The 22,585-nt window shown below is 55.8% G+C and overlaps 2 protein-coding genes across 2 annotated transcripts; both read left to right on the top strand.

Annotated features, from left to right (window-relative positions):
- Nucleotides 1–106: 106 nt before the first annotated feature.
- Nucleotides 107–8,355, top strand: OTOP2 (otopetrin 2). Its single transcript, XM_057536509.1, has 8 exons — nucleotides 107–194; nucleotides 471–647; nucleotides 901–1,252; nucleotides 1,873–2,009; nucleotides 3,159–3,217; nucleotides 3,640–3,773; nucleotides 5,403–6,280; nucleotides 8,139–8,355. The coding sequence occupies exons 3-8, from the start codon at nucleotides 934–936 to the stop codon at nucleotides 8,307–8,309; spliced, it is 1,698 nt and encodes a 565-aa protein (XP_057392492.1). The 5' UTR covers nucleotides 107–194; nucleotides 471–647; nucleotides 901–933; the 3' UTR covers nucleotides 8,310–8,355.
- A 1,817-nt stretch (nucleotides 8,356–10,172) lies between these two features.
- Nucleotides 10,173–22,169, top strand: OTOP3 (otopetrin 3). The gene is made up of 7 exons (XM_007185638.2): nucleotides 10,173–10,256; nucleotides 15,308–15,724; nucleotides 15,815–15,951; nucleotides 17,093–17,151; nucleotides 17,434–17,552; nucleotides 19,361–20,175; nucleotides 21,379–22,169. Exons 1-7 carry the CDS (start codon nucleotides 10,238–10,240, stop codon nucleotides 21,547–21,549), a joined length of 1,737 nt encoding a protein of 578 aa, XP_007185700.2. The 5' UTR covers nucleotides 10,173–10,237; the 3' UTR covers nucleotides 21,550–22,169.
- Nucleotides 22,170–22,585: the final 416 nt, after the last annotated feature.

The following is a 22,585-nucleotide window of genomic DNA, read 5'->3' as shown; positions in this document are numbered from 1 at the left end:
CGGGCCAGCCGCGCTCCAGCAGGAGGCGCTAGAAGACTGGCCGAGAACTTCGTACGCAAGTCCGACTCGGCAGCATCCAGCGCAGCAGGAACCAGGGGAAGGGATAGCGGAAGAGGGAACTTCGATCACTGTGAGGGTGTCGGGGAAGGGGCATTAGGGTCCCGATCTTGGGGCAGCAAGAGAGGAGCACAAAGGTACAGGGCCCGGGGGCTGGGAGGGCGTCGGGGTGCCTGCGGGCCCTTGGGGGGGCGTCTGTTGAGCGTCAGCTCTCAGGGCTCTGGGCGTCAGGAGAGCGGGGTGCCAGGGCGCGCTGGGCGCCGGGGGTGGGGTGCCCGCTGGGTGCCGCAGTGCCGGGCCGCGCCCGAGGCTGGCTGCGCCGAGGTGACAGGGCGGCGGGGGAGGGGGCGCCTCTTAACGGGTAAATATAAATCTCACCTTGTCTGCCTCCGCACGCTCTTCCCTAAATTCAGCCCGGGAAAAAGATGGATCACGTGAGTGAGACTGAGAGGTTTATGGAGCTGAGCTCCCGCGGCTGTAAATCACCCTGCCCTCCCCGGTATAAAGCGCCCGTCCATCCCGGCGTTAGAGAGAGGACGCACTCGCCGCCCCCTGACCCCCAGCTCAGCGCGGGCTCCCGGCCCAGCCAGGTGGGTGCCCCTGGCTAGCCGGCCGACGGATTTGGGGAGTGGGAACCTTGGACGGGGTCCGACGGGGCTGCAGCCGCTTCTCTTTTCCTCCCGTCGAGCGCGAGACCGGCACAGTGGGCTTTTCTCTTCCCCTTCCCAGCGCTTCCTTCACCACCCGCAGCCCCCGCCCCTCGGGTCCCCAAATCTAGGGATAAGATGGAGGAAGGAGAGCCCTGGAGGCTGACCTGGGGTCCTGTCCGCTCCTCCCCGACAGTGACCCCTCCAGCCTCCTCCAGTCGCCTCTGCCATGTCCGAGGAGCCGCCCACGGGCCCCAAGGAGAGCCCGCCGGCACCGCGGGCAGCCCGCCGCGAGGTGTGGAAGAAGGGCGGCCGCCTGCTCTCCGTGCTGCTGGCCGTGAACGTGCTGCTTCTCGCCTGCACGCTCATCAGCGGCGGCGCCTTCAACAAGGTGGCGGTGTACGACACCGACGTGTTCGCCCTGCTCACCACCATGATGCTGCTGGCTGTGCTCTGGATCCTCTTCTACCTCCTTCGCACCGTGCGCTGCCCCGACACCGACGCCGTCCCCCACCGGGACGCGCACGCGGGCCCCATCTGGCTCCGAGGTGCCAGGGGAGGTGCGGGCGGAGGTGGGGCGGCCCAGGCGGGGAGCTGGAGGCTGGGGCTCCCGCAGGAATTGCTGGGTGCCCTTCGAGGTAGACCGGTGAGAAGTCCCCACCCCCCAAGGCTAGATGTGTCTGAGAGTGAGGTGGGCTGTGACTGAGGGAGAAGAGAAAGGGAAAGAGTCCTGGAAGAGGGATGAAGAGAGGGATGGAGTGGAACTTCTCTGCCCTTTCTAAATATTGAAAGAGGGTGGCCATGGGAGAGACTGATGGAGAGCAGAAAACAGATGACAGCTGCAGTTGAAAGAGCCTCTCTAGGGCCCTTCCCTTTATCTATGCAGCCCCAAAGGGATGGGGGCTCAATAGGACATCCATCCATCCACCCACTCAATCACACACTCATCCTTCCATCCACCCATTCACCATCCACCTGTCCTTCCATCCATCCTTCCATCCACCCATTCATCACCCACCTATCCTTCCATCCATCCTTCCATCCATCTTCTCACTTACCCCATTCATCCATCCATCCACCCAATCATCCAACTCTTTGGCCATCCATCCTCAAATCTGTAATCATTTTCTCCTGCCTCTCTGATCCACCCCCCACCCCTCATTCCCAGGTGGGCTGGTGCTGTTTGGGATCTGCACTCTCGTCATGGATGTCTTCAAGACCGGCTACTACTCCAGTTCCTTTGAGTGCCAGTCAGCCATCAAAATCCTGTACCCTCTGACCCAGGCCGTGTTTGTCATTGTCCAGGTGGGTGGGAGGAGTGTCCCTGAGTGTGGTGGAAAAGAGCCAACACGGGGCTTGGAGTCAGGCGATCTGAGCTCCACTCCACGTCTACGCTGAGCAATCGATTAGGGTGGGGATAGGACTGTAGTGCAGATCACATGAGTCCATAAATCTGGAAGCACTTGGTAATGAAGTAATATCCGAATGTGAGTGCCTACTTAGGGGCCCTGAGATTTCATTTCAACTTAAGCAGTGCCAGTAGTTAACACCTAGGAGGTGTCAGTTGTGGCAGCTGCTCTGTCTCCTGGAACCTGACCTGCCCTCCTTGGGTGCCCATAGAGGGCATCAGTCTCAGCTCAGCGTCCTGCTGTGGGCATGGCCAGTTTGGCCCCAGCCATGTTCCCTATATTCTGTATTTTTTCAGGAAATAAGGTATCCTGTATATGGGATTTTTCAAACAAGTTCACGTTTTTATTTGTTGCATGAATAACACTTGGAAAGATCTTCTGATTGAGCTGAGGCAGGACTGGTCTTACGTGGGACCCGAACCCTCCCCAACCCAGAATGACCACGTGTATGGTTCCCTCTCTTAAAACATCACCCCTACTGCCCAGGTTTCCACAATTTAACACACTTATGACTTTGGCATTTATATAGTTTTAATTTTACATTTTATGACTTTAAAGAATACTCAGGCAAAATGGAAATACAGACACCCCAACATCAATAAACACCACAGCAAGGATTTGTGGGCAGCCAGGTGAGAGCGAGGACTTGCAGGGCAGCAAAGGATGAGGGTGAGGCAGGGATACTGCCAGAGAGAGCTGAGAAGCCCCTTAGATTCTTTCTGAGGCTGGCCTCGCTCACAGGAATAAATAACTAGGCAGTCAAAATTCCACCCTGCAAAGAAACAGAAAACAAACACCAAGCCCAGAGAGTTTACAGGTGGCATTTTGCAAACTTTTAAAGAACAGAGAACTATTTTGTACAAATCGCTCCAGAGAATAGAAAGAGAGAAAAGCTCACATCTCACTTTGTAAAGCTGAAATAAACTCGATCACGTAGTAGGAGGGCTCTTGAGGTGGTAAGAACAAAATGCTGGGCATGGACCCGGGCGCTCCGGCTTGAGCCCGTCTGCAGAGTAGATGACCCCACCACTCTCTCTCAACACAGACTTACTTTCTCTGCGTCTCCGCTAAAGACTGTGTTCACACCCACCTGGACCTGACTCGGTGAGTGCCTGCGCCATGTCCGTGGCTCAACGTCCGTGCCCAGGGGCTGGGCTCACCTGGCATGAGATGAGCGCTTCCCAACCTGGGGCATGGGTCCTCTTTCTGCCCCCAGGTGGGGTTTCAGCCAAGGCCCCCTGGCTTTGTCAGCCTGATTCCCACCACCCTCTGCTGGGGGTATGGGGGATGTGCTTGGTGAGATGGCGTGCTGAACCCCATGACACCCCCAGCCCTCTTTTGGGAGGCGTCTCAGCCAGGCTAAGTGTTCCTTCCAAACTCAGCTTCCCTGTTCACACAGGGGTCTGCCTGCTTTCTCGCTTCTCAGCACCATCTCCCAGGAGAGCATCCCCAGCTCTCCACCATGCCGGGGACCCAACATGAGCCAAAGACTCTCACTGGCCTCTTTGCTCTCCCTCCCCAAACAGATGTGGTCTCATGTTCACACTCACCACCAACCTGGCCATCTGGATGGCAGCCGTGGTGGACGAATCGGTGCACCAGGCCCATTCCCTCAACAGTTCTCACGGCAACACCAGCCATACCCGCCGCGTTCTGGAGGGTGAGTGCTCACTTCGGACTAACCCTGGTCCCGTGGCAGCCAGGCCCCGGGCTGGGTGCTTTGTGGGCTTGTAGAGGGCACGGAGGCAAAGGTGGAGGCCAGGGACCTCCTCCTGCTCCGGGCTATGCCTCTGGAGAAGTTGAGATGTGGGTGGCCCAGGAGGAAGAGTGTAGGGGAGCATTTTTTCATCCTGGACAGTACAGCCTTGGTCCTACTGTCCAGGTCTCCATCCCACCAAAGAAGGGATTCATGCTCCAGGAAGAAAGGGCAAGAGTGATCAAGGTAGAAAGAGGGGAAGGGAGGCAGGGTGGCTCAATGGTGGAAGCGTGGGATCAGAAGGGAGTGCCTGACAAGGAGGAGAAGGTAGAAGTAATAATCGCGATAACGACGGTGACAATTCACTGAGCTCTATATGTCAGGCACTGTGCCAAGTGTCTTAAGCACCATCTTACTTAACCCTTGCAACCTCCCTATGAGATGGGTACTATTAGTATTCCCATGTTATGGATGCAGAAACTAAGGCATAGAGAGGTTAAGTAGCTTACCTGAGGTCACAGAGCTTGAAATTGGAGAACTAGGGTTGAGATCCATCTTTGCTTTGAACCAATATGCTATGCTGAAGAAGAATGAGCCCACAGTCCCCCTGGTCCTGGTTCTCTGGACTTCTCTAGCCCCCCCTCCCCCCTGCCACCAGCCAGGATCAGACTAGATGACCAAGTCCACCTGGACCTTGCTTGAATACACACGCACACCCAGTATGGGAGGGTCCAGGAATGGAAAGCATGGATCCAGGCCTACAGGAGATCCCAGCCCAGCAGGACTGAAAGGGGCCATTCTTCACATACAGAGGGTTCCTGAGGATGGTTAAACCCAGCCCAGGGAGGTGGGAGACCTTATGTGCTAGGGCTGCACGACCCTACGTGCAGAGAGGCACCTGCCTCAGGCGTGAGAGTCACGTCATTTGTGTCAGCTCTGCCATCACAAGCCACTTTCTCTGAGTGAGGCTCAGTTCCTTCTTCTGCAAAACCAGCTGAGATAGTTCTGGGGACTAAAAGAGCTGTCTGCCAAGGCCCGAGGAATCTTACAGAGCAGAGCACACTCTGGATGCAGGATGAGATTCCTATCAGTATGGTACAAACCGAAGTGACAGGAGGTCACGGTTGAGACCTGGGCACAGCAGCTGCTTTCTGGATGAAGCAGATGTTGGGGAGAGCTAAGAAGCAGCTTGAATTTTAAGGGTTGCCAAGCAGGCCACCTTCTATTAGGACCAGAGCCTTGCCTATCTTGGGCAGCCAGGGGTCATTACTGGTGGGGAAGGGTTGGGAGTGTTTTTCTGCAGGAATGGGACAGGATGAAGCGGGCAACTCCGTAGCTCAGATTTTATTTTTCTTAATCGAGCCCTGGCTAGGGTTTACTGGTGTGTCCCACAGTTTCTGGCACATAGTAGGTGCTCAATAAATATCTGTGGCATGAACGAACGTGCCAGGCCCTGTGTAGGCATTTGGAATACGGTGGTGACGGATAGCAGCCCTGCCCTTCCAAAGGTCACAGTCTAGGGGTGAGGTTCTTCAGGTGGGGGCCTCCAGGAAGGTGGGAGGGCAGTGCAGCTCCGCGTCCCCCTCTCCACAGTGGAGCGTGCGGGCAGCCCAGTCGGAGAAGTCTGCTCCTGCAACACGGCCGTCTGCCAGATCTTCCAGCAGGGCTACTTCTACCTGTACCCCTTCAACATCGAGTACAGCCTCTTCGCTTCCACCATGCTCTACGTCATGTGGAAGAACGTGGGCAGGCTGCTGGCCTCCTCTGCCCATGGCCACAACCACACCCCGTCCCTGCTCAGCCTCTTCCGGGAGACCTTTTTTGCCGGCCCGATCCTGGGCCTGATGCTCTTTGTGGTGGGGCTGGCCGTCTTCATCATCTACGAGGTCCAAGTGAGTGGGGAGAGGGGCCGCGCCCAGCAGGCCCTGGTCATCTACTACAGCTTCAACATCGTCTGTCTGGGGCTCATGACCTTGGTCAGCCTGAGTGGCTCAGTCATCTACCGTTTTGACCGCCGGGCCATGGACCACCATAAGAACCCCACGCGCAGCCTGGACGTGGCTCTGCTGGTGGGTGCCGCCCTGGGCCAGTATGCCATCTCCTACTACTCTATCGTGGCTGCAGTGGCGGGCACACCCAGGGAGCTGCTGGCGGGGCTCAGCCTGGCCCACGCTCTGCTCGTGATCGCCCAGCACACCTTCCAGAACATTTTCATCGTTGAGAGCCTCCACCGGACTCCCCCCAGGGCTGAGCCTCATGGTACTCCCCCCAAGGAGCCCTGCCACGGCCTCACCTTTGCCAGCCTGGACACCCTCCACACCTTGCCTGCCTGCCCACCCGCCCCCAGGCTGGTTGGCCCCAGCCCAGCAGGACCTCAGGGAGCAGTGAGCGTCATCTCGGCCCCCAGGGGCCACTGGAGATGCCGGTGCTTGAAGGACATTTCTCTGTTTCTCCTGCTCTGCAACATCATCGTGAGTAACTGGGCAGACACGGGGGTGGGCTGGGGGGAAGAGAAGGCCAAGGAAAGATGCTCTTTCAGGTTTGTTCACTTGGCCGTCTCTGTCTTGCCCCCCAGCCCACTCGAGCATCGTCTGGCTCTCTAGGAAAGGAGCAGGTTCAGGGAGAGTCAGGTGCAGCCCCGGGGGCGAACAGCATCTCAGGGAGCACAGGGAGAATGAGATCCCGGCATTCTGACATCTAGGTAGAGCTGGAGGGGTCTTAGGGAATGCTGACGTGCGGGCTGGGAGGAGGTGAGACGGAGCTGAGTGGGGGCCCTTGCTCCCGGGTGGGAGGTGTGACTCTTCCTGGGACCTTGTGACCAGCCTGCTTCTTAGAATAATCGGAGCAGCGACAGGAAGTGGCAGAGACCAGCATAAGCGTGAGGGGTCTGTCAGCAGAGTGCAGTGGCGGGCTGGCCGGGAGGGAGACATCCACAACAGTCGCCCCCTCCCCGGCGACTCAGCAAAGCCCCTTTCCAAGAGAAACTCCTCTGTATAGCAGCAGACTTCACCCAATACAAATATACACCCTGTACGAGAACACTCTGTGAAGGTGCATCCCAACAGAGAAATACTCCTAGTGTAGCTCCAACCTAATAGAGAAAGTCTCCTGTGTAGATATAATCCCCAGGAGGGAAATCTCTAACAGAGAAACTTGGACCCCTGTGAGTACATCCCAAAGAGAGAGCACACCTCAGTGAAGTTTTGCTCAATGTAAAGACAGTCCTTTTAGCTATAACCTCTGATAGAAAAATACCCCTAATATAGAAAACAGCCTTAATGTGGGCATATCCCAGTATAGAACACATCTCCAGAGGGATTCCACCCCCGTGGGGTCTACATGAAATACACGCCCTAATTGAGGTGCATCCTTGGTGAAGTCCCCACTGCCAATATTGCCCCTCCTACAGGTAACCTATTTAAAAAAAAAAAAAGAGTCGTCACCCATCTCTGACCTACCAGTAGAAGCAATAAAGCTCAAATCCTCCTCCTGTCTTGGGCCACTTTTGGTGTGGCCCCCAGCCTCGGCACCCCCTCACCTTCTCCCAAGGCCGAGTCTACAGGCCGGGAGTCACCTGGGAGGCCGCTTTTGCTCCAGGTGTCTGAGCCTGCATCAACTCTGAGGGCATCATCTCCAACTCCTTCATTTTATTGGACAGAAGCAGGCTCAGATTTGGGCTGTGCTGTGCCCAAGGATGTGATACATTTGCGGGGGGGGGGAGGGGCGTTAGCCTAGAAGCCTTTATTCTTTGCCTCACACCCCATATGTGAACTATCTGAGCTCATAGCCAGGGATGAAGCAGGATTTCAGCTTCAACCTCCTCCCAGACCCGGGAAGGGGGTGGAGTGCGGGGCCAGAGCTGGAGAGCAGACCTCATAGAGGGCCGGGCTGGGGGAGCCTTCTGGCAGGATCCGGAACCCCTGCCCTGGGCCTGTGTGATTCTACCATCACCACCCTGCACACATCTCTCCAGGAGAGAGCTACTGATTTAGCCACTTATTCCAAATTCTCACAGCATCTATTGAGACTTCTTCTCCCCTTCCCCAGTCCCACAAGTGGGCCATATTGAGGGTGGGAGATGTGATCACAGGCGGAGCCCTAGGCTGGGGGGTAGGCAAGTTCAGTTGGGCACATTTATTGAGCTCCTTAGTGAGTGCCAGGCCCTGCCCAAGATGCTCGAGGTCCCCACTCAGCAACACCCAGCCCTTGCTGTCCACAAAACCAGAGGGCTGGGACCACCATCCTGCCCCCACCCCACCCAGCAAAGCCCACAGAACAACCCACTGGCACGAGTCCGGGCCAGGTCCTGACACCCCTTTGTCCCCACAGCTGTGGATCATGCCCGCCTTCGGGGCCCGCCCTCACTTCAGCAACACCGTGGAGGTGGACTTCTATGGCTACTCCCTCTGGGCAGCCATCGTCAACATCTGCCTGCCCTTCGGCATCTTCTACCGCATGCATGCTGTCTCCAGCCTGCTGGAGGTCTACATACTGTCCTGAAGCCCCACTAGAGACATGGGGAGGAGGGGCTCAGCTCATGCACCCACCCAGAGACCCCCGGGGAATGAACCCCAGGCTGGCAGTCACTATGCCATGTAACTACCCATTCCCCCGCCGGCCCCAGAGTGGAATTTTCACAAGTTATTTTTCCAGGATAGTTTTTAAATCACAATCAGGACATGCATATCCCTGGGGCATGGGGCAAGCGGGGGAGGAGGACCTCTCCCTGCACCCTTTCTAGGATCAGGCAAGATCTGGAAGTGTCCTAGACTCTAGCTCCACCCCTACCCCAGCCCCGTGTCCTGGCCAGTGCTGCCGCCTGGAGCTGGAAACCAATAAACCTGATGTTCTCCCTGCCCCACCCTGTGACCACTTCATGTCCAGCAGCCACGTCTAAGATGATCACAGGAGGGGGTCTTGGGGTCGGAGCTGCAAGGGCCCCTGGAGATATTCAGGTCTCAGGCTTTTCTGTGGGTGAGCCAAGTCTGAGTCACAGACTAGTTACAGACTCGTACCTGGGTGGCTGGGAGGGGCTGGGCGGAGTACCCAGGCTGCCACCTTCCTCTTCGCTTTATCCTCAAGTGACATATACATTTTTTAATGTATTCCATGACACATGAAAGATTAGGAAGGACTCACCTAATCCAACTACGATTTTACAAAGAAGAAAACTGGGGCCCAGAGAGGTAAAGTGACTTGCCCACAGTCACACAGCGAAAGGGAGCCAGTGCCTTTCTACTAAGAATAATAATTTTCAAACTTTTTTCATGCATCAGAGCTTTTGTTTTCCCCTCAAATGAAACATTTCAGGAACGCAACTTCAATTCATAGGCTGTTATAATTTATAACAGGGCTGTTACAGCTAAACAGGGCTTGGGTGGCACAGATTCTCACCCCCTGGGCCTCCTCTTACCCACAACCCCACTCCCTGCGGTCCCTGAGGCTCCTTTCCAAAGCCCTCTGGCTTCTACTCTACAAGAGATACAGAGACGGGGCAACTGTGAAGCTGGGGAGATCCTGGCAGGGCAGAGGGTGTGGGATGTCACTGTTTTCCCAGCCCTTCAACATTCTCCGGAGCCCCTCAATAAAATGGTTTGATACAAAAGAAGGTGGGGAAGGGGGATATAGAGATGGACTCAGAGAGACTGGGGAAGTCAGACGGTGCAGAGAGAGATTGAAAAGGAGGCACCAACAGCTAGAAGGGGAGGCGGAATTGGTGGCCAGCGAGTCAGGTGAAGGGGCACAGGCTGGGGTGGGGCCTGGGGTGGGAGGAGATGGCATTTTGTGCGGGAGCGTGGGAGCAGCCGCACCTGGAGCACAGGGCACTTTAGAGGAAAATGTGCCAGGACACCCCCAGCAGGATGAGGTGGGCAGGTCTCAGAGGCTGCAGGAAGAACTGAGGAGGGCCGCAGGGGGCGCCTCCTGCCGTGTCAGAACCGGGTCTCTTTCGCCCCAGGTTCACGTTTGCCTTAGGGAGAGAGAGCTTGCGGCAGGGCCGGGCCTGGTGCTACGCGGGGTACAAGAGAAGGTGACCCCGGATCTGTGGGGGAGGGTCCATTCCCTGCGGGGCCGCCAGAGGCAAGTGTGGCCTGAACCCTACACGGCCTCTATTGCGGCCTAAGGACATTGCACCCCGACCTACCCCGGAAGCGGGCCTGCTCGTGGGTCCCCTGACCCAGCGCCCCGCCCCTGCACCGCCTCCGGCCCCGCCCGCCTGTCCAGCCGCCTCGCTATTGGCTGAGCTGTCCGGGGAGACCCCGGCGGGGTAATTAACGAAGGATTAATGAGAGCCCCAAAGTCAACAGAAAAATCAATGGGCCGCGGAGGCGGCTGCGCAGTCCCGCGGAGGCAGGGCGTCGGGGGCATCGGTCCGGCCCAGGGGCCTCACCGGGGCAGACGATCCGCGCTGCGGTGGTCAGCCGGCGGCGATGCCTGCCCAGGTCTCAGGTAAGGCTCCCCGGCGGCGCCGTTAAGGCCGGGAGCGCCCTCTGACCCCTGGAGGAACATTCCCGAGAGCCCACCCTCGACACTCACACCTACTCCGCTCCCAAAGCGAGGGTCAGAGACCGGGGGGCTGCAGGGACTGGGGCGGGAGGGCGAGATGACGGGAGGAAGGTCAACCCTTGGTGACCCGAACGGCGGCCCCCCTGTGCCCCCACCCCGGCTCCGCACCCCGTCTCCTCTCCGCGGGCGGGGGGCGCGCAGGGGTCAACAGGGCACCCCCCGCCTTAGCCGGGTCCGAGCGCGCACAGCGGAAAGGGGGCGCCGAAGCCGGGAAGAAGCTAAAAGCCCGGACGGCTGGAAAAAGGGGTGTGGGGCTGGGTTGCCGGGATGCCCAGTCAGAGGCACCCGTGAGGTGCCTGTCCCAGGCCTCGCAGTCCCTCGAGTGGCTCGGAAAGAAATCCCGTAGCTCCGTGACCAGCGCTCAGCAGCATCCGTCGGATCCGGCCAGGCGCCGCGCCCCGACGGCTCTGCAGCTTTCATCACTGGCTCTAATCGCGACCCACAAACCAGCTTGGTGTCCGGGCCCTCCCCTGAACTGGCGTCGCGCGGAGGGGCGAGCCAGAGGGTGGCGGATTCCTCCTTGTCACTCAGGGAGCCCTCACCCTCTTCCCGCGACCCCTGCTTGCCCATCCCCGCACCCTTCCCAGCGGAGGACCCAATCCTCCACTTTGAGCGCTCCCTCTAGCGGCCGATGGAGGGTTGGACCCGGGGGTGGGGGCGGGGAAGATAGTCAAGGTGAGGACCCTGGAGGACAGGACCTTGGCCTCCAGCGTCCTCTCTAGGCCTGCAGTCCAATCAAAACCTGCCCCTGTAATTCACCAATAATCCCGATCCTTCCGGCCTCTCCAGGACCTGGACAGAACAGGAAGGAAATGCATAAACAGCTAACACTGAGAGCGTTCTCTCTGCCAGGCATGTCTCTACATGCATTTACATGTGTTAAATCATTTAATTTTGAAAAATCCCCATCAGGTAGGTATTATGCCTTAACTCCTTCATTTACTCATTCAAGAACTCTTTATTGAACATCTACTATGTAACGGGTACTATTCTATAGTCGTGTATCTGTTTACAGATGAGGAAACTGAAGCACCAAGAGTCTAAGTAGCTTGACCAAGATCACACAGGTAGTAAGTGCCAGAATTGGGCACTAGGCTATCCTCCTGCCTTGGGGTAGATTCTGGGAAGGCGAGATGGGGCAGTCAGGTTTGGGAGAAAAGGAGCAGGGGGGTTGTCCCTGTAAGCTTCAGATGTGCTCAACCTGGGTGGGGGAGCCTGGGAAGAAAGACAAAGATCATCTGGAAAGTCACCTCCACTGGGCCAGGATGCAAAGGGTTGGATGGGAAGGGTTTCTGTCCACGGCTCTGGTGCTGAAATTTCCCCAGAAAATGCCAGAGTCAGTCAGCTAACATTGGTTTAGTGTCCTGCCTGTGCCATATACGGGGGATGAGGTAAGCAGGAGCTGGTCGCTGCCCGCCAGGCACACCCACAGCAGTGCACGCCCGCTCTCGATAGATGTTTGGGCAAAGGGAGAAGTCTTCCCAGAAGCGCTTGAGATGGGTGGTGAGGATGGGCAAGAGCCATTGGTAGAGGGTAGCAGGAGAGGCAGAAGGAAAAGCAGGCTCCAGGGGTGATGGAGGGGGGCCTGAGACTACATGAGAAATGGGGAGGCCTCTGGCTGGGCCTGGATGAATGTGGGGAGCAGGTGCCTAGAGTGTGACAAGGGGGCTGGACAAGGAGGGGACAGAACTGGAGCAAGCATGACGTGGAGGACTGGGAAGGGGGGAAGCACTGGTAGAATCTTTAAAAGAGTACCAAGTTTTATTTTTCTATTTGCCCTGGAAGAGGACCCTAGGAGGTATAAATATTGGGCAGGTTGCACATTGGAGAATGGGGGCCTGAAGAGGCTGCATTTTAGAGCCAAATGTGCTGAGGGTCTTCTGGTAGTTACATAGGGGGATGGTCTAAAGGTCAGAGTCCAAAGGGAGAGACAGAGCAAAGCACAGCTAATTAAAATAGAGCATGAACACTGATGTGTATAAAATTGATGACTAATAAGAACCTGCTGTATAAAAAAATAAATAAAATAAAATTCAAAAATTTAAAAAAATAAATAAAATAAAATAAAATAGAGCATGATATGGGACTTCCCTGGTGGTCCAGTGGCTAAGGCTCCGCACTCCGAATTCAGGGGACCCAGGTTCGATCCCTGGTCACGGAACTAGATCCCACGTGCCGCAACTAAGACTTTGTGTGCTGCAATTAAAAACAAAAAGATCCCCCGTGCTGCAACTAAGGACCCGGCACAGCCTAATTAATTAATTAATTAAAAAAGAAGTAAACTTAAAAAAAATAACATAAAATAGAGCATGATAGGTGATGCTTCAGCAACAAGCATGGGTGCAGTGGGGGTACCAAGAGGGGCACCTAGTCCAGCCTTGGCGAAGGGGTTCAGGGGAGGCTTCCTAGAGGAGGTGGGGCTCCCCTGAGTCCTGAGGGCACACCACAGTCATCCAAGGGGCAAGTGGGTGGGCATGATGGGCAAAGGGTAGGGTGTGGGCAAAGACAGGGAAGTGAGCAAAAGGAGGAGCATTCTGGGAACTAGGCAACAGGATGGCATGGTCCATGGGCAAGGGAGTGGGGGTCTGAAGACAGGGCTGGAGAGGAAAGTTAAGGCCAGACCAGGAAGCAACAGCGGCTACCCTGCCTTGATCACCTTGTGTACCCCAAGCCCATACTAAACATACACTGCCTTGTTTCATTTTGAAAGGCCATGCAGGCCATGCTAGATAGTTTGGGCTCTACAGTGAGGACAGTTGGTTGCCTTTGCAGGGGAAGGAGGGGAGAGGTACAGTGGGTAGGGAGACCAGTCCAGGAGAGAGAAGAGGGAGCCGTGGACCAGGGTAGTGCTTGTGGTAAAGAAAAATCTCAGAGCAGTCCTTGAGCTGGAATGCACAGGAGTGAGGGGAGAGGCAAGGCAGACACGTGGTTCCCTGCTGGGAGACATGGGGATGGAGACTCCGCTTGCTGAGACAGTGAATTAGAAAGCAGGCCTCCTGCAGCCCGAACAATGGGGACAGTGTGCACTTAGGACCCTGAGCCCAGAGCACCAGGGATGCCAGGGCAGCAGCAGGACCAAGGGAGAGCACCTGGGACAGCAGGGGGTGGTGAAGGAACCTTCCCACCAGGACAGCACCCAGAACCAGTGGGGCATCCCTGCCCTCCAGTGCAGCGTTATGAGTACTCAAAGGGCCCATGGGGGAAGTGTGCTGGACTCCAGGAAGGAGTCCTGAGCTGCAGGTATGGGGTGACCCAAGATCTGGGTGCAAGTGAAGGGTAACAAAGGGGTCGGCCTGAGTGAAAGCTTGGGGCAAGTGAGAAAGTAGCAGGAGACACTCAGGGAAAGAGAAGGGTCAGGATGGTGTTCCCCATGTTGAGCTTTACATTCATGAGACTCCAAGGAGTTGAGGGAGGGTACAGATGGAAGTCAGTTCTATCAAAGCCAAGGGCGTGGGACTTCCCTGGCAGTCCAGCGGTTAGGACTCTGTGCTTTCACTGACGAGGGCACGGGTTCAATCCCTGGTCAGGGAATTAAGATCCCACAAGCTGTGTGTCACAGCCAAAAAAAAAAGAAAGTCAAGGGCATGGCATTCATGCTCATCCCAATGTGTCCCATGCTCATGGCAGACATTGCCAATCAATCTCAGAACTTTTTCCTTAAGCCTTTAATGTGCTTTAAAATTAACTTCAATTACATAAGTAATGTTTGTTTGTTTGTTTATTTTTTGGCTGCATTGGGTCTTCATTGCTGCACGTGGGCTTTCTCTAGTTGCAGCGAGCGGGGACTACTCTTCCCTGCGGTGTGCGGGCTTCTCATTGCAGTGGCTTCTTTTGTTGAGGAGCACGGGCTCTAGGCACTCGGGCTTCAGTAGTTGTTGGTCACGGGCTCTAGAGCGCAGGCTCAGCAGTTGTGGCGCACGGGCTTAGTTGCTCCACGGCATGTGGGATCTTCCCGGACCAGGGCTCTAACCCGTGTCCCCTGCATTGGCAAGCGGATTCTTAACCACTGTGCTACCAGGGAAGTCCCAGTAATGTGTTTTTTTTTTTTTTTTTAACTAGAACATTAAACCTCTCCCAATGCTAGTGCCCTCCTCCTTTCCCCAGAAGAAACTCCTATTGTGAACTTGATGGGTGTCTTCTAGATCTTTTAAAAGTAATTTTAGGGACTTCCCTGGCAGTCCAGTGCTTAAGACTTTGCCTTCCAATGCAGGGGGTGTGGGTTCGACCCCTAGTCAGGGAGCTAAGATCCCACATGACCCGCAGCCAAAAAAGCAAAAAACATAAAACAGAAGCAATATTGTAACAAGTTCAATAAAAAGACTTTTTAAAAAAGTAATTTTATATACACCCATATGTACCTAAAATAGAGTATTATCTCAGATCATAGCATTCTTTCCCACCAAGCCCACGCTCAGCCTCAGGATCCTTCTCAACCCAACACTCTAGGCAACCACTGCCCAACTAATCAGAGTCAGAACAAGAGAGGACACCTACTTGCTCTCCCTGACTTGAGGAGTGAATTTCCTTCCAGAAGACAGAGGGCACAAACTGCCTTTTGGTGGTGAAAAGTCACAGCCTTGGAAACTGCCCAGTGGCCAAGCACTATGCAGATACTCCTGGCTACCTTGACAGACATCATTATTCCACCTTAAGATCAAGCACTGATGCAGGAGGATACGGGTGGGGGGAAGGCGGTCCTCAAGCCAGTCAAAATAAATCCTATGTTTATGTGGGGCACAGAGGGCTTCCATATCCTCTGGTCTGTCTGAATCTTCTCGGGTCCTGTAAGGCAGATGGGGCAGCTGCTATTATTTCCAATGTCCTGACCAGAGAGGTTGCTTAGCTTGCCCTAGGTCCCACAGCAGTTAGAGGCAGAAGCGGAATTGAGCCCCGGACGGCTTGGCAGCCAACCAGAACCCTGTCTCCCTCCCCAGCCCCTACTGAGGCTCCACCCATGGCCTCTCCAGAAGCACAGGAGATGGGAGAGACCCCGGCCAAGGAGAGCCAAGTGGCCACGGGGGCCGAGCAGACAAGGGCCCCCGCCTCGCCCCTCAAGAGGTCCTGGCTGGTGCGGCACTTCTCACTGCTGCTGCGCCGGGACCGGCAGGCCCAGAAGGCCGGGCAGCTCTTCTCGGGGCTCCTGGCCCTCAACATGGTGTTCCTGGGCGGAGCCTTCATCTGCAGCATGATCTTCAACAACGTGGCCATCACGCTGGGGGACGTGTGGATCCTGCTGGCCGTGCTGAAGGCCCTGGCCCTCCTTTGGCTTCTCTACTACACCGCCAGGACCACCCGCCGGCCGCAAGCCGTGCTCCACCAGGACCCGCACGCAGGACCCGCTTGGGTGCGGGGTGAGTGTCCGGGCGCCTGGGTGGATGCAGAGGGGTGGGGAGGGAGGGCTCTTTCCGGGGGAGGTGCCAACGGCCCCCTGGCCCGGCCAGGCTCCCTGGTGCTCTTTGGCAGCTGCACCATCTGCCTCAACGTCTTCCGCGTGGGCTACGGCATGAGCCACATCCAGTGTAAGTCACAGCTGGAGCTCATCTTCCCGGCCGTCGAGATCATCTTCATCGGCATCCAGGTGACCCGCCTCTCGCACCCCCTCGCCGCATGCATACACACCCCAGCCTATGCCTAGAAACAGCCACGTCAGCAAATACCTACACGGCCCAGAGTATGTGCACATGTACCACAGCGCCCCTCCACGCCTGCCTCTGTGTGCCCACACCCGTGCTACCTACATGTGCCAGTATCAGCACACAAAGTGTCACTGAAACGCAGCACCTATAGACACACTTGCCTGTACGTACCTGTGTGTACCTAAATCTACACCCCCCGGATATACTGTGCTACTCTCCTTTTTTTTTTTTTTTTTAAATACAATTTATTTATTTATTTATATTTTTGGTCAAGCGGCATGTGGGATCTTAGCTCCCCGACAACGGGGCCCCCTGTATTGGAAGCATGGAGTCTTAATCACTGGACCACCAGGGAAGCCCTACAGAGCTACTTTTTTTTTTTTTAAGAAGTGTTTTTTTTTTTAATTAATTTATTTTTGGCTGCGTTGGGTCTTTGTTGCTGCACGCAGGCTTTCTCTAGTTGCGGCGAGCGGGGGCTACTCTTTGTTGTGGTGTGCGGGCTTCTCATTGCAGTGGCTTCTTTTGTTGCGGAGCACAAGCTCTAGAGGCGCGGGCTTCAGTAGTTGTGGCACATGGGCTCAGTAGTTGTGGCACACGGGCTCTAGAGCGCAAGCTCAGTAGTTGTGGCGCACGGCCTTAGTTGCTCTGCAGCATGTGGGATCTTCCTGGACCAGGGCTCAAACCCGTGTACCTTGCATTGGCAGGTGGATTCTTAATGCCACCTGGGAAGTCCCCAGAGCTACTCTTAATGAATCTCCAACTCCCTCCTGAGTTCCTGATCTGCAGGCATTGTGCTATGTGTTTTGTTTGCATCACCCTTTTTATTGCCCCAATAAGTAGGCATTCCCCTGATAGACATTTTAGTCCTATTTTAGAGCCGAGGAGACTAAGGCTCAGAGATGTTTTTCCACTGGCCCAAGACCACACAGCGAGGAAACACTGGAGCCACGAATCCAACCCAGGCTTCCTCACTGTCCCTTCCACTGTAAATACACACATGCAACTGGAACACACGCCCCATAGTCCCACCACCAACCTTCGCCCCACCCCTAGCCCCTGGGCTCAAGGCCCTTTCTCTTTCAGACCTGGGTGCTCTGGAAACACTCTAAGGACTGCGTTCAGATCCAGACCAACTTCACTAGGTAAGATGCGGGCACCTTCTCTCCTTCCAACAACTCCTGGGATACCCCTGTCGCCCACTCATGCTGGCCCCCCAACAGCTTCCCTGGACAGCGTGGCCCTGGGGCTATCGGTTAGTCTGGGAATGGGTCCCGCGTAGCCCCTAGGGCTGCCCGTCCTGAAGTTCTAATGGCAGATGGCATCTGGCTTTGGGAGAGAGTGGTCACCCCAAAGGCAGTGATGGTGAACGTGGGGCACCCGGGAAGCCGGCTAGGCTGTGTGGCAGAGTGTAGCACCTCCTCCAGGTGTGGCCTGATGCTGACGCTGGCCACGAATCTGCTGCTGTGGCTTCTGGCCGTCACCAACGACTCCGTGCACCGTGAGATCGAGACTGAGGTCAGCGCCCTCATGGAAAAGTTCTCAGGTACAGGGGAGACCGTGACTGCCCCCCGATCCCTGAACGTACACACACACACGTGCGTGCACGCTACACTCCCTCAAACAGGTGAGGCTCAATGACTCTGCAGAGTTGGGAGCAAGCTCTAGAGGCCAGATCACGACTAAACGGAAACTGACATTTGCCAATGGTACCCATCCTGCCCCCATTCTGGGCCTGCCCCATCAGGTGCTGGCACTCTGCAAGCCCGCTCCAGGCATCCGTCTAGCTATCAGTAAGCTAACCACTAATCCTGGCTGAGCTATTCACTGATAAGTCCAGGTATGCACTCTACCCCTGGTATTTGCATTTTACTTGCAAGAAACTAAAAAGCCTTCAAGACTGAAAGGAATGTCTTCCTAACACAGTTGTAGGTACCTGGACATATAAGGAAGAACAGAAGATTTCTGGGCAGAAAGAACTCCCTGGATTGTTCCATGTACCCAGTGCCCTACCTGTCAGTCTGCCCTTAGAGGCCATGTCCCGTAAACCTACATGGGAACATTGCTGTCTGTGGGATTCAGCCACACCTCTATGTATACACCTCCCCCCGCCCCGGGTGGCATCACCATCCTGACCTGTGTGCAGCCAAGCCTTCCCAGCAGACTCATGCATTCACACATCCATTGCATAAATCTCAGCATGCCGGTATACCGTGAGCATTCTTTATGCTCCAGATCCATTTTGAGAAGACCTGTGCAAAGAGAATTTTCAGCAAGTGACATCATGGATTGTTTATTATTAAACAATTCAAGCATACAGATGAGTAGAAGGACAGGACATACTCATCACCTAGATGTGATAATTATTATCATTTTGCCATATTTATTCCAATATTTTTGCTGAATTACTTACGTTACAGAAATACTGGCATTTCATCTCAGAATATTTCAGTATGCATGTCTTTAAAATAATATATTTCCCTACATTAGCACAGTGCCATTGTAATTTCTAACAAAATGCCTTAACATCATCCCCATCCTCTGTATCAGTCTATATTCGACTTTCTCCAATCAGCCCATGAAATGTCTTTTCAAGATGGTTTGTTCAAACATGCAGTACATTTGGTGGCCCAGTTAAGTCTCTTTTCCCCTAATGACATTGAGATTTGTCAGGTTGCTTCCTCGAGGTGGCATTTGACTTGTTCCCAAATCCTCTGCTTTTCCTAGAAACAGGAAGTATGGACCAAAGTGTTGATTAGATTTGGGTTAAGCATTTTGGACACCAACATTCCACAGCGGATACTGTGTGCTTTGCAGGGCACCTCATCACAAGGCAAGATGTCTGGCCCACAGGGGATGCTGCTGATGGTCCAGGTGTATCAGCCAGATCCTCCCAGTATAAGGTTACAGGCTTCCCCTTGTGCTCAGCAAGTAATCTGTAGAGGTGACATTTGGCACCAAAGACATCATGTGTCAAATGCTTTACCTAAGCTTGGCACCTGAGGTCTAGAATCCCTTTGTCAAGGAATGACCATCCTGGGGACTTCCCTGGTGGTCCAGTGGTTAAGACTCCACGCTTCCACTGCAGGGGGCACGGATTCGATCCCTGGTCGGGGAACTAAGGTCCCGCAAAAACAAACAAACAAAAAAGAATGACCATCCTGTGATTTCTGACTTCTCTCTCTTTCTGACTTCTCTCTCTTGGCCTCAGTTTCCACATCTGTAAAATGGGTGGCTGGGTCCCTTCTGCCTCCTGCCATAATCCAGGAGGTGAACAGATTGATTTGTGCATCTGGTTTCCTCAGAGCAAGGCCCACCTGAACGTCTGTCCCCTCCTGCCCTGCCCCCTCCCAGACAACAACACCAACACCTGTCTGTGCCTCAACGTCACCATGTGTGAAGTCTTCCAGAAGGGCTACCTGATGCTCTACCCCTTCAGCACCGAGTACTCCCTCATCTGCTGTGGCATGCTCTTCGTCATGTGGAAGAACGTGGGCCGCCGCCTGGCACCCCACACGGGCTCCCACCCCAGCACCCCGCCCTTCCACCTGCACGGGGCCATCTTAGGGCCACTGCTGGGCCTGCTGGTCCTGGTGGCAGGCACGTGCGTCTTCGTGCTCTTCCAGATCCAAGCAAGTGGCCCTGCCATCGCGCGCCAGTACTTCATCATCTACTACGCCTTCTATGCAGCCGCACTGCCCACTATGAGCCTGGCGTGCCTGGCGGGCATGGCCATCCATGGGCTGGAGGAGCGAGAGCTAGACACGCTCAAGAACCCCACCCGCAGCCTGGACGTGGTGCTGCTGATGGGCGCAGCGCTGGGCCAGATGGGCATCTCCTACTTCTCCATCGTGGCCATCGTGGCCACTCACCCCCACGAGCTACTCAACCACCTCATCCTGGCCTACTCGCTGCTGCTCATCCTGCAGCACATAGCCCAGAACCTCTTCATCATCGAGGGCCTGCACCGGCGCCCGCTCTGGGAGGCAGCTCCTGAGAGCCTGGCGGGGAAGTGGGAGGCTGAGCCTCCCCGCAGGGGCTCTCTGCTGGAGCTGGGCCAGGACCTGCGGCAGGCCTCGCTGACCTACATCCACTCCTACAGCCACCTCAACTGGAAGCGGCGGGCCCTCAAGGAGATCTCACTCTTCCTCATCCTCTGCAATATCACAGTGAGTGGCAGGGCCGGGAGGCGTGGGAGTGGAGCTGGCAAGGAGGCCCCAGAAAGCCTCACTCAGGAAGGAATGGATCAAGGTGCATTCATTGTGCATTGACTGTCCCAAGGGCGACTGGCTTGTCCCTTTGATTGTCAAAGACACAGGCCCCTTTCCAACTAGCTTGATGCTGCTTGAGAGTAGGGAGTGTCCCCCAGCTCCCTGCCAGGTGCCTGGCATGAATGAATGCGCCAAGCATGTAGCTAAGTGCTATTTACAAACATACATATAGAATTTCTACCCTCGGGGAGCTTACTGCTTAGCTGAGGAGACACAGGGGGACCAGTTAGAGAATTACCAAATAATTAATGGTCCACTGACTTGAGTCAAAGGAAGAGATCAGAAGGTGCCTGTTTTCCTAAAGAATCTCTAGGGGGAGGTATTGACAATGACTGCTCAGTGCCCGGCAGCTGCTAAGTTCCAAGTCCACCTTTCCGTGCATCTCTCTGAATCATCACACTAACTCCATGCAACTGGCACTATTACTGTCCCTATTTAACAGATGAGCAAACTGAGGCTTAGGCTGTTTGACCTGCCATGTTCCCACAGCCTGCAAGTGGCAGTCCCGGGACAACTCCAGGTTGTTTTAGCCCATGCTGGTAATAGTTGTGCTGGAGACACCTCAGAGGGTGAAACCTCTGGTCCAGACAGAGCATCATAAGTAATAAATTGGCCCTAAAGTGTGGTCGGAGCTCAGAGAAGGAAGTGTGGGCCCAAGTGGCCAAGGAAGGCTTTGTGAAAGTTTGATCTGGGCCTTGAGAAATGGGCAGAATTTGGACAGGAGGCAGGGTCAGGGTGGGGCGGGCAGAGAGTCATGACAGCGGAAGAATGAACCCAGAGCAGAAAAAGGTGATGGAAATGAGGGCCCAGGGGAGCCCGGGTGAAACAGGTTGTACTGTGGTGGTGGCAGCCTGGGGTCTCAGGATCCAGCTGGAGTTTAGGCTGGCCCCAGGCAGGCCAAGGAGGGGGCTGAGGCCTTCTGTGGGATGGGGTGAGGGGGATATAGGGGTAGAGGGGCTGGTTCTGAAAGCCTAAGGGTGAGGGGCTGCTAGGGTGGGGGGTATGCTGGAGGAGCTGCAGGTTCTGGGGCCGCCCCTGAGCTGAGGGCCTTGGGGGATGGGAGAGCCCCTCCCCCACTCATCAACCTCCTCTCCCCCCCAGCTGTGGATGATGCCCGCTTTTGGCATACACCCGGAGTTTGAGAACGGGCTGGAGAAGGATTTCTATGGCTACCAGACATGGTTCACCATCGTCAACTTCGGCCTGCCTCTGGGAGTCTTCTACCGCATGCACTCTGTCGGGGTGCTGGTGGAGGTCTACTTGGGGGCCTGAGCGTGCCCAAGAAACCCACCCCCTGCACACCCCCAAAGTGCCAAGGCTGGGGAGAATGTAACCCAGATGCCCCATTCCAGGGGGACCTAGACCAGCATGGATTCCGCAAAGCCTCCTCCTCCCCAGAACCTCACTGGGGTGGGTGGTCACCGCAGCCCAAGGCCAAGGGCAGGGCCTGGACATGGAGCTCTTAAGGCCCACACCCAGGACTGAGCACATACCTGCCCCCCGCTCACCACCGCCATCAGCGCAGCCCCAGGAAGCCCACACAGCTACTCTCGGGGACGGTCAGCCCTAGATGATTCCGGGGAGTCTGAGGAGGGGCACCCCTACCCAGCCAGGCCTTGGGGGTCTGCCTCCTGCATGGTCCAAGCTCAGCCAGGACATCTGGAAGCACGCAGCTCGGCAGGCAGCCCTGCCCTTCTCTCCCCACACACCCTGTCTCCTAATGAGCTGGTTAATTAGCTGCCAGGCAGGGTTCAACAGCTCTCTCCTGCTGACATAAACCCTGTTTGTTTGATCGATTACATTCGGGCTTCGTGGCATTTTGTTCCTGGGGACAGAGAGGGCACTCTGTGTATATGGTGGGAAGGGACAGTCCTCCTGGGCGGGGCTGTGGGGCTGGGACAATCCTATTTCTGGGCCACAAGGGGTCTCAACCCTTTGTCTGGTCCTCCCCTTGTCTGATCCATGGGAGGAGGTGGGAAGAGAGGAGCCGGGGCTCTCGCATCCCCCCACCCCTCGCCAGCACACCTTCTCCCCAGGACGGAGCCCCCGGTGACTTTCTGTAGCCGCTCACCCCAGGCCTGCCGATCCTCTGAGCCGTCGGGTGGGGAGGGCAGGCACTGACAGCCCATCCATCTCCCTGTGCCCAGCGCAAACAGTGAACTGTGCCCAGGGTGAGGCCCAGGGTGAGGCCCAGGGACGGCAGCCCCGGACCCTGCAGGCCAGGCTTGTACCCCTTGCAGCTGGGTGCTGGACCCCCGGCGCTGTCTCAGTGGCTGCCTGGGGGCCGTGCAGGAGGCTGGGAGGCAGG

This window comes from Balaenoptera acutorostrata, chromosome 20, assembly GCF_949987535.1.
Source record: "Balaenoptera acutorostrata chromosome 20, mBalAcu1.1, whole genome shotgun sequence".
Taxonomy (NCBI): domain Eukaryota; kingdom Metazoa; phylum Chordata; class Mammalia; order Artiodactyla; family Balaenopteridae; genus Balaenoptera; species Balaenoptera acutorostrata.
This window is presented reverse-complemented; position numbering and strand designations above follow the sequence as displayed.